We start from the raw sequence: 11956 nt of genomic DNA on the forward strand, positions 1-11956 counted from the left end.
ATATACAGTTTTCTCTGCTTTCAAATCTTTCTGTTTGAACCCGTCGAACTGGAACTTATCAATTATTGATAATATTAATTATTTGGAAAACAAAAGGTCCTGGAATGGAGTACTTTTTAATCAACAGCATTGTCCTATATTGGTTATAAATAAAGTTGATTTCTTTGATTCGCTGTTTTACGTCATGCCCGCTAACAAATTGAAAACTGTACCTATACGCCTTATTTTGGTCCAGATTTTTAGTATTCGTATTGTTATCTTAGAAAGTCTAACTGATTAAAATACTACAATAGGTAACAATTTGACAATTAAGTAGTGTCAACCCTGTGATTATGACCCGTGTAATACTATATAGCATATTAATCCTGAAAACACCGTTTGGTGGTGCGCCTGTCAGATGCGGAACGTACAGATAAGGTAATCGGTAACAGGTGAATATACTATTGGTATCGGTATCGGACTCGACCCGGAACTTCTTAATTATTGGCAATATTAATTACGTGGAAAACAAAAGGGCCTGGACTGGTGTAATTTTTAATCTACACCTTTGTACTATATTAGTTATATATAAAGTTGAATTCTTTGATTCGTCGTTTTTACGTGATGACGGCTGACAAATTGGACCTCGTAATTTTAGTATTATAGATAGGATTGGATACAAGTTATAACAACTTAAGATAATCCTCTCCATATCAGTACAATATACAAAATTTCAAGATGACAGCAATTATATATTTCAGTACAATATGAAAAATATATACAATAGATATAGTATGTTTAAACAGTATAATAGTTGGATACGAGTACATTTTAAGATACAGCAATATTAATCAAATAATCTTTTTGTATGGCGTATATAACTATGTACATTTCTGAAAAGGATTGTGTTTTGTTCAACAGCAATTTCGTCTGTTCCAAATAAAATATGTTCTATGGAGATATCAGCTAAGTGTTGAATGTCTAAAGTTAATGTAGAGTGGACATTCTAAGAAAAATTGAATCGAATCAATCAAAAAATTACTATTTTCCCGGCCCACCCGGAAGTAAATTGCATTATATTGTTCATATTTGTCTATAAACATCTAAAGAGTTCTCTTCCTATTTAGTATGACGTTGAAATGGTTTTGTAAGCCAGTAATACTGGAAAAATATCAACGATATGGTGACAAGGGCTGCTTGCCATACAAAACTGATATATTGAATATATCCCGATTGTAAAGTTCACTGAGCCGATTGCTCTATACAAAATAAAATGGATGAAGAAAATTCGGTGCAGAAAAGAGTGGTTATTTTGGCGATGGATGGTAGCACCGAAGCGGAATCGGCCTTGCAATGTGAGTTTCAGTGCTCATGCAGTCTTTTTGTCAGATCGCTGTAACGTTACCAACAGTCTTTTATCAGTTTATGCATCGATTCTTGTGTGAGCAAAACATGATTAGTAATCGATCAATTGAAATGTCTTTAAATTATGATTGAAGCATATAATTATATTTCTCTTCATTCTAGTGAAGGCCAGTACGTGACCTTTGACACGAATCTATAAATACACAAATACACACAAATGTAAGCTAGGGAAGCCGGTTACAGCCAATATTTGAGCCCTTATGTGATGGGGTTGCATGTTGTTTTTTTATTAAATATTATTCAAAATTGTGATAAATATTTGACAAATTGAATGCATTGTCGTCATGAAGTTTAATTTTCCGAGGGAATAAGGGGAAAAGGCACTTCAATATAGCCCTACTGTAATGATTTAATGTTTTGTAAATATGTAACTATAGTACATTAACTCATTCGCCCCCAAGAGGTTTCTGGAAAATCAGGCATTTTCGAACATTTGCAATCATATGCAAATTATATGCAAATTAGGAGACTCTTGATGCTGTAACTGATGCTCATCTATTAAACTATATATTGAGATTTGGGGGCGGATGGCATGGTTGGGGATCGGGTGGGAGGTGGAAGATTTTCTCGTGGGTTTGAACCCACCCCCACTGAAAAATGGTCATTTTCCGTCTATTTTCCGATTTTAAAACGACCTTGAGAGGTGAACATTGACCAGACTGTGTTTCTTTGTCATTCAAGTCTTACCCTATAGATACAGCAGTCCATTCATGCTAACTGGGAGTTTATGGGACTTAAGTGTCTTGCTGGCGAATTATTATTGTTAAGTCAGGTCTGCCTAAATGTCTGTTTTTGCGGATTTTTGACAAAACGGTGACCTAGATTTCACAGACTAGTCTCCTATTGGCCATATTATACCTCTTTGTGTTCCTATACCACCTATGCATGAATTTACGATAATAGTTTATACCTACAATGACTACCAGTTACGTAGTGGCCATCAAAAGATGCCCACCCCCACCTGATTTTGACTACTTTTCATGTTTTTCCGATTTTGAACTCTTAAACAGCTTTCAAAGTGCCATATTTTCATAAACAGACGTCTGAGAAGAGTTTAGGCAACAACCATTTTCTTATCTGGGGGGGGGGGGGGGGGGGGGGGCCTGGGATTTTTTTGAAAAAAATATTTTGATGGCCTAGCTGACCGAAAAAAAAATTATATTTTGCACTGAAGCTGAAAAAAAATGTATGCTGTCACCTGCTTGAAATTTTTTTTTTGCACTGCTGAATTAGAGAATGGTGAAACTAACAACAGACGAGACAGTGAAACTGCAGATTATAAACATCTGTCCAGTATACAGATTAAGCTAAGATTTCTATTTATAGATCTTTATACCTTATCACTTTTTGTATGTTCCTATAATAGTGTTTGATCCAGAAATATTTATAAGAATTCCAAATCGCCCGCATATATATGTTACTACTGTAAGACCATACTTAAAACTGCAACTATTATAAACATGAAATGGTCATTTTATAACTGGAATAGATATGGTATCATAAGCAGTCTTTTAAGATAGCCCTGATTGTGTATGATACAGACTTGTATACTGGTAGTATTTTCCGTTTGTATCATTCTTTTTACCACTTTTTTCAATGGAATGTCAATTATCATAGTTGGAAACAGTAGATTTTATAAGTTGGAGCTACTCACTATTTGCCATTACATATGGCAATGGTGGCCACTTCAATTGCAGTATTAAAATTTAAGGATACCTGTATGACGGACTCCGAGAATATCATAATGTAGAAAGTGGGCTAAAAAAAAACAACTGAGACAACAGCCAATGCCAGGATATAGACAAAGCCATGCACTTTACATTTTACATCAATTAAAAAATTAAAATGAATTTTATGTTAATTTTATGGTTTTGTGAAAAAAAATTGTATTTCTGTTCCACATTATAGGAAAAAAAAAATTTGCTTTCCTTCTCATAAGAAAAAAAATATTTTGTCGGAGGAAGGTTCTGAAAAAAAAAATTATAAACACAATAAAAATCCCAGCCCCCCCCCCCCCCCCCCCCCCCGATAAGAAAATGGTCGTTGCCTTATTGACCATGAACTGCTTGGTTGAAGTCCCTGCTATCCTGACAGTTCAGGTTGGGCAGTTCCAAAAAGGTATGGAGGGTCATACGGGCCATCAAAGAATGGTTGTCGCCATCACGCCTACAGGCGGGATTGGGGGTTAAGTCTGAGAGTTAAACGTTTACTGCAGATTATAAAGCTAGCCATCAGTCGAATTAACCATGCGTCGGTCATTATTTTCTCTGTACACGTATAAACAGTTATGTTCTTTTTCACGGGTTCAACCGAACATAAAGCATTTCTTTTCTATACAAGGCTAAATAACACAAAACACAATATACTATGGGATGTAGGTTTGCAGCATCCAGTCTTTTAATAATACATTCGGAACATAATAACATGTGGAAAAGAAAATTAAAATGGCAGGTGTTACGCCAAAAAACGGTCCTTATCACATTCTCTTCACTAGAAGTATGATCAACAGCCTGAACAATCTACAAAATATAATTACAAAAATTAGAAACAATTCGCAACTTTGGAAGTATACATGTGCATCTATTGAATTGTAAAATTCTATAAGAATAATCTTAATATACGTGTGAAAGACAGTACCTATAGAACAACAAGTGTTTTTTAAACAAAAACAAAATAAAAGTCAAACAGACCTTAACAGCAATTGAATTAAACTTGTAGACTGATTGAATGCAAACCGTCGAATGATTTAATTCCCGCTAACTACGCATAACGGTATTCGTTAAGCCTTGTAACGAAAAGAAATTTATTTATATTTGTCAATAGTCTCTGGTCTGAGGTAATGTACAGTTTGTGAATAAACTTGTAAATATATATCGTATTATTTAGTACATGGGATTTACCACAGGATACATTGTTGTGCCATATAAATGTTTTAAAATGTCCGTCCGTCTGTTTCGTTGTCGTTCCTTTATTTGGTCACGTTACCATGGTTACAATATTTATTTGCTAGGGTGCAGTTGGAGTTCTGTTACCCACTGAACCTTTTCTTATATTTTAGATTCAAAAAGTGTATCCCGTTCATATATTGCGTAGGGAAATGTTACCTTTTCCCATATTGTTCGGGTTTCATGTGGCGTAGAATGTGGGATTAAATAAGTTGATAAAAACACAGCCGGCCCGAACACCGAGAGACTGAATTTACAGACGAAGAAGTTAGAGGAATTTTATAGGCCTTATACATATTTACTTTACTTTTCACATATTTTTAAGTTTGAAAGGGTGACCTATAGCTATTCCAGAGGCACGTCCTATCATCTTGTGTACATAGGAAGTCGTCCCCCCCCCCGATCATTTCCCCCAAAGGTGACGAGTGGTAGAAATACGGTCACTTCTAGGTCTTCTAACGACTGTCAGTAAATCATTTAAAGAGGGGAAGTATACAATTTCGCAGCCGCGGTCAGAATAGGGACGTAAGTTCGATGCCACACGAAAAGAGAATGCCACGCTCTCTGTACCCAGGCTAAATGTGTGTCCTTATCCAAATAAACTTTGATTTTCGAGTGGCAGTCCAAATTCACTGTTCTTTTTTTTTTTAGATTTTATAACGGCTATATGAGCGGACCCAGGATATACTCTTGAGGGAATTTTTAAACATTTTACTCGGATCGTGTGGTTATAAATTCGTGTTCTATACTTTTTTCTATCATGACATGAAAGTACAATCATTGAATAGATCAATAGATCGACTAAAACACAGACAACAGGCAATAATTTTCCAACATTGAGCAACGTGGCCCCCTACCAAAATCGGGATTGGAACCAGATGCTCTCTTCACATAAAATCTTACTATTAAATTTTGGCAATTCTTTATGTTGCCAAAAGAAATCTAGCAAAAAATGTCTAAGTTCGTATCTACAATAAGAAAAAGATGAGATTAAAAATATGCAGCTATTACATATTTAGCTACAATTACAAAAGATAAAGCATAGTAATATAGCAATCGACAAATAAATATGTACAGTTAACGATTTTTCAGGGTTTTCAAAGAATATTTATAGAAAAGACGACGAAGTTCTGGTAATACATTGTTTACACCATACAGCCAATCATGCAATGGGATGTACAGAGCACATGACAATGGGAGGTCAGTATGAAAATCTTTTTATTTTTATCGCGACAAAACGTCAGAGTATATTGTTCAACCCCTGTCTGTCTGTTCGCCAGACCTTGTCTATCATATGGTACTTGTATATTGTTTTCCAAGTTTATTTCTTCAATAGTTTCAACCAGATCTCTCAATACATTATGGAGGGTGTTAATTATTGCAAAAAGCCAGGATTTCATATACATATTTGTTTTTAATTTTCACTTATAACATTTGATAAATGAAATTTACAACATCAACTTCAAATTCGTAAGAACAACTGTTAACTGGACATTGCACTTATTAAGGATTTTCTACCCAAAAAATAGATTACCGTAGCTGTATTTGCCAAAAACTTTTCGGAGTTTTTTGCCCTCAATGCTCTTCAAAGAGGGACGAAAGATACCAGAGGGACAGTCAAACTCATAAATCGAAAATAAAATGACAACGCCTGGCTAAAAATGAAAGAAGACAAACAGACAAACAATAGAACACATGATACAACATAGAAAACTAAAGAAGAAGCAACACGAACCCCACCAAAAACTAGGTGATCTCAGGTGTTTCGGAAGTGAAGGGTAAGCAGATCCTGCTCCACATGTGGCACCTGTCGTGTTGCTTATGTTATAACAAATTTGGTAAATAGTCTAATTCGGTAGGGCACATTCATAAGGGAAGCGGTTTGTAGTTACGAAGTACGGAACATATCCGCGATATCATTTGTGAAACGGTTATTCCAACTCGGGATGGCGTCCGTCTGGTGTACAAAATTACAAGCCTGATAGTTATTTAAACTTGCGAACCAGCATTTTTTTCAAATTTTTTGGTCTGTTTTTCTTCATAGTCATGATAATCGCACAAAAAGTTGCTGAGAATTTTGATTGAAATACAGGTCTAAAATCCATGTTATGAAATCTATTTATCTGGCAACAGTGTCTGACTAATTTTGGTATTATTTGGTGCAAATGTTGTTCTATGATGATCTGTGATATCCAAAACCGTTAAAACGATTATAATCTATTTGATTCATTTCAGTTTTGTTCTCTTCTTTCCAATCTCTTAACTTACAAGCTATAGAAAAGGCATTCCAAAAAGAAACAAACGATGCAGTTAAACTATGCAGTCAACTTGAAGAACTCCTTAAAAAATACGAGGTAAGCAGTAAGAAAATATTCCAGTTGATAGAAGTATATTTTTTTTACTTTTTCCGTATCCTCAGTATATTAGCATGGTTTTTAATTTTAGTTCATTGATATGTTTTGGTGCCTTCGGTTGTGTTTTGATCTTATATAGGGCTGTTGTTTCTTTATCACATTCCACATTTACATTCTCAATTTTATAACATAGAAGTATAGTATTCAATTTTCACAATGACCAACAAAAAACAGAGACTGGCCGGTCGTTTAGTCCGCTTTCAATGTCACTTGGAGTGTAAAAATGTTCACGTTTTTGCTGTACTAAAATGTATCAAAATTGTTGATTTCAGATTGAAGGTAAAGTGATACGTGTGCAAGGAGATCCTGGTCACAAAATAGTAACGACTGCTGAGGAATGTAAAGCGTCATTGATTGTTCTAGGAAGTCGCGGACTCGGAGCTATCAGACGGACAATTCTAGGAAGTGTCAGTGACTATATTTTACACCATGCCACTGTTCCAGTACTGGTATATCGGGGTTGACAGCATTGTTGTCTACATCTCCATTGATTAGTTGACAATCAGTAAACTTGGCAAAGAATGTCAACGGGACCAGTGACTTAGACTTGTTTATGTTTCCGAATCTAATAATGATCAAAAGTGTTACCGGTATTTCTAAATAGAAAGTCATTCCACAAGATACACAACATTAATACTCTGAAATGCATGGTTGTGGCTTGGCTATATTTAATTGTAATAAATGTTCATTTTTCTCTTAAATTTAGGTTCTGCTTACTCTGCCTTTGGCTTTGCTTATGACATTTTCAGGATTTATTTCACAAAGAAATTATTAAAAAATTACTAAAATTTTCATTATCGAATCCTGAAGCATGTGCTTGTGGATTCTTAAGTATATCCTATATACTGTCACTTAAAAAGGTATAACACCCATTGTAATGAATTGGTCCAATTTGACCTTAACTATACTGTATTAATATGCGTTCCAATTATCATATTTACCTATACCACACATTCTGAACAATTACAAATACGTTCCTGGGTGAAACACTGAAAAAACTGTTTAAGTTTTAAACTCTTTTATATCACCTGTTAAAGTTCTCTATTCATTTTAGATATACTTACTTTCAGTCAGTCTGCAATTGCGTTTGTCAGAGGCCTTTATTTAAAAACTTGAAGATCTATTGACACTCATGTCACAGTTTAGCTATCGGTATTAGTACAATATTCAAGAGCTTACAGCAAAACATCTTGGTTGATGGTTGCTGCATACAGAATTATTGGTAGATGATATGATTGCATCTTACAAGAAATATTGGACTATGTTGTCTCTATGGTATGACCATCGACATACTCAAGTTGTCGAAACCAGAACTCCGTCCTCGCTTCCTCGTTTATGACAACTCGAAAATAACATCTGAATATTGCCATTTGTTTTTGTTGCTCTTCAGCAAACATACATGTAACCTTGTTTCTAGGAATGAATTGAATGTTTATGTAGCTATTTTATTTTAATATCGTTCAAAAGTCATCTCTCTCTCCCTTTAAGATATGAATCTTAAATATTGTATTTTTCTTTATTGCTTAAGATGTTTCTATGTTTAACTGTAATTTTGATGTATTGAAGTGTCAATGGTATTTGGGGGGATCAAGATTGGGCAAAACCAGCCCCATGGATTAACTCTGGTGCTCAAGTCATACTCTACTGGTAACACTCGTCGGGTTAAAACGGCCAGTAAATTCTGTTGATAAGTCGCATTCGGTGATATCACAATTTTCGGTGATATCACAATTAAGAAAAGTGGACGGTGTTGTGGATACGTCAAGTGGAATACATATTTAGTCATCATTGACACCGTTATTTTACACTTGCTAACTAAATCTTTGTTATGCTGACTTGACTATATACCATAGTCAGGTGCTGCTGAATTTTTGCCACATAGAAACTTACGGTTTTCGTTTCCTAAGGATTGTTGTGTCTTTGGAGTTGGGACAATGGTGTCTGCTGTACTGTTCAGTATATTTGGTAATTCTATTATCATTTGTGTATACTAAAGAGTATTAATAAATTCAAATTTTAAATCTATAACCAATGCTTCGTTTGTCGATATTCGTCACAGCTAGTAGGAACAAGCTTTCTTCATTGTAAAACTATAATCCATTCGGTTCGTGTGGTATATGGAATATATGTCTTTACAAAAACTATGAATGCACCATGTGTAAGGCGCGAGGGTCATTGTAACACTTATCAATTCAAATTTAAAATTTCACGAAACTAAATCTAATCGAATGAAGCTAGCTTGATCTACAGGATGCAAGTACTCGTAATTTGCTAAAAAGTTGATTGTCGTACGATAAGTTTTGAATACACAAAAAAAAAATACGGAACTACTCCTTCAATGGCGGATCCAGAACTTTTCCTAAGGGGCGTGGGGGGGGGGGGGGCTCCAGTCATGCTTCAATGATTCCCTATATAATCAACCATTTTTTTCCCACGAAAGGGGGGCCAGGGCCCCCAGCCCCCCCTCTTTGGATCCGCCTATGTCCTTGATAAAAAAAATCAAATATCCCGTGTCCTTTTATTCGTTATTTAAACACAGGTGGATTGATGGGGCAGGGACGCCAACCTCTAATGGTGCTACATATTCGATAAATGAACATAATTTTTACAACCATTCGTCAAAACGTTCATTGAACGGTTGGCTCACTAGACCTTCACCTTTTCTTATTCCTTGATATGCACCTGCAAAATGTAGCAATTATTGATGCGCCTAGTGGACATATACTATTCAACGGCGTTTTTTATAGGACAATTGCGCTTATTTTAAGAGACATGTGTGCTTCAAGTTAAAGCACATTTGTGCTTTTACAATATCTGCTTCTAAATGGCATTCACCCCGTCTGATCCGGGCTTCGCAGAATTAAAGTCGTAATTTTCATTATAGTTAAAAGTTTGATAGTCATTTTATAGCACAATCGTGTTTAAAAATAATTGCATAGCACAATAATATAGTAATCTATTCTGTATATGAATATCAGAGGTAGATTAATGGGAGCCTAGGCCCCCTCTTTTGTGGGAAAATTTTGGTTGGTTATATAGACTATGCTCTTATGTACTTTATAAAAATAATTTTGTCTGTGAAAAATATTTATCTGTAATCCACAATGTTGATATTAGAAAAAAATCTGACAATGCTGCGTGTTTCAGCACACTCCCTAAAGATTGAAAAGGGAAGGTATCAGGGTATTCCTCGACACGATAGAACTTGTCCCTGATGCTCAAGTTCTGAAGTTGAAGATGAGTTACATTTTCTTCTTAATTGTACCTCATTAAATAATGAAAGAAGTAAATTAATACTTTGTGCTAGGAAATATTGTGCTAATTTTGATATGTTGACAATTAAAGACCAGTTTATTTGGTTAATGAGTAATGAGAACAAGGATATCTTAAAATTGAGAAAGGAAATGGGGAATGTGTCAAAGCGACAACAACCCGACCATAGAGCAGACAACAGTCGAAGGCCACCAATGGGTCTTCAATGTAGCGAGAATTCCCGCACCAGTAGGTGTCCTACAGCTGGCCCCTAAAAATATGTATACTAGTACAGTGATAATGGACGTCATACTAAACTCCGAATTATACACAAGAAACTAAAATTAAAAATCATACAAGACTAACAAAGGCCAGAGGCTCCTGACTTGGGACAGGCGCAAAATTGCGGCGGGGTTAAACATGTTTATGAGATCTCAACCCTCCCCCTATACCTCTAGCCAATGTAGAAAAGTAAACGCATAACAATACGCACATTAAAATTCAGTTCAAGAGAAGTCCGAGTCCGATGTCAAAAGATGTAACAAAAGAAAATAATTAAAATGACAATAATACATAAATAACAACAGACTACTAGCAGTTAACTGACATGCCAGCTCCAGACCTCAATTAAACTGATTGAAAGATTATGTCTTCATCATATGAATATCAGGCACAATCCCTCCCGTTAGGGGTTTAGTATCATACTATCATAAAATATATGAGAAGAACATAACCCGTGTCATGCCAATAACTGTTTTTAACAAAAATAAATGTGTTAAGTTCCGATGCAAAGACCCTATAAGTGAATCAATTTTAAAGCCAAAATATGCAATCTTTAATGATCTGAAAACAGTATCGTAACTTTATCCCTACTTAATAAGTCTGTTTAAAGGTTTTGTAAGCTTTTGAGGTGAATACTGACATTTTTGTGCCTTGTAAAGAATATTACCATAAAATATTGGATGTGAAATACCTGAACGTATAAGATGTCTGCATGTTGAGTTATATTTACGAATTATTTCCTTATACCGGTGATAAAATTTAGTAAATGTTTTGACCAGCTTGTATGAAATGTGTGATTTTATAAAACAAAATAAAAAATACTCATGATTCATACCGTTGTTTGTATATTTTGTGTAATCTCTTTTTTCTCTTAAAGCATTGGGACAGGTTGTACCTATAGAGGCTGCATCCAAATCCAAATATTTTTACACAAAAATTTTACACAATATATTACTATGTCCTTTAAGCACCTACCCTTGGTGGCTCCTGCATTTGGATAACTACATATTAATCTTATGTATGTGCTTCAGCCACAAGGAGGACTATGATATAGTAATTCTTTTTTAAGTATTAGTTTATGCTTGTGTTGTAAAATGTTTAATTTTTTCAGATTTTTGAAGAGGCTTGCGTGTCCTTTAAGCACCTGCCCTTGGTGACTCCTGCATATGAACAACAATACTGTATGTGGTGAGACTTTAATAAACACTGAATCTGAATCTGAATCTGTATTATTAACTCAATTTATATTTTATGTTTTTTAACAAACGTATTTCTATTTTTTTTTTTGTTTATTGTCTATTGCAATTGTGTGATAAAAAAAAATCAATGTACTGATTATGCCCGTAATGGGTCCACTATTGGAAATAAAATATAACTTAGCTTATCTCATCTTATAGGGAATCACTGAAGCGTGACGGGACCGAGGACCTTCTTAGGCAGTCAGTGGGCTCAGAGACTTGATATATACACATATATATGTATCTGGTGGGCCTAAGTGGGGAAAATTCTGGATCACCACTAAATATGGCTGAAAGTTAAAAATCTAAAGACATAACTGAGACGTGAATAGTAAGTCCGTTTCGCTAGATATCGGAAGCTAAGGGAATGAACAAATTTAGCTCTTGTAATCTGTCCTGATTGGTATTTCGCCCACATTTC

At 35.0% G+C, this 11956-nt stretch overlaps 1 protein-coding gene across 1 annotated transcript; it reads left to right on the plus strand.

The window, feature by feature from the left end:
* Positions 1-1182: 1182 nt before the first annotated feature.
* On the plus strand, positions 1183-7479 carry LOC143070746 (universal stress protein YxiE-like). The gene is made up of 4 exons (XM_076244914.1): positions 1183-1334; positions 5442-5549; positions 6585-6703; positions 7036-7479. Exons 1-4 carry the CDS (start codon positions 1253-1255, stop codon positions 7225-7227), a joined length of 501 nt encoding a protein of 166 aa, XP_076101029.1. The 5' UTR covers positions 1183-1252; the 3' UTR covers positions 7228-7479.
* The last annotated feature ends 4477 nt before the right edge of the window (positions 7480-11956 follow it).

This window comes from Mytilus galloprovincialis, chromosome 4 (assembly GCF_965363235.1).
Source record: "Mytilus galloprovincialis chromosome 4, xbMytGall1.hap1.1, whole genome shotgun sequence".
NCBI classification, from domain to species: domain Eukaryota; kingdom Metazoa; phylum Mollusca; class Bivalvia; order Mytilida; family Mytilidae; genus Mytilus; species Mytilus galloprovincialis.

What these genes read in the sequence shown, in the direction of transcription:
- LOC143070746 (XM_076244914.1), top strand. Translation starts at nt 1,253, where the DNA reads ATGGATGAAGAAAATTCGGTGCAGAAAAGAGTGGTTATTTTGGCGATG. An exon ending in AGCGGAATCGGCCTTGCAAT is followed by an intron (nt 1,335 to 5,441) that starts GTGAGTTTCAGT and finishes ACGATTTTTCAG; the next exon opens with GGTTTTCAAAGAATATTTAT. An exon ending in AGAGCACATGACAATGGGAG is followed by an intron (nt 5,550 to 6,584) that starts GTCAGTATGAAA and finishes GATTCATTTCAG; the next exon opens with TTTTGTTCTCTTCTTTCCAA.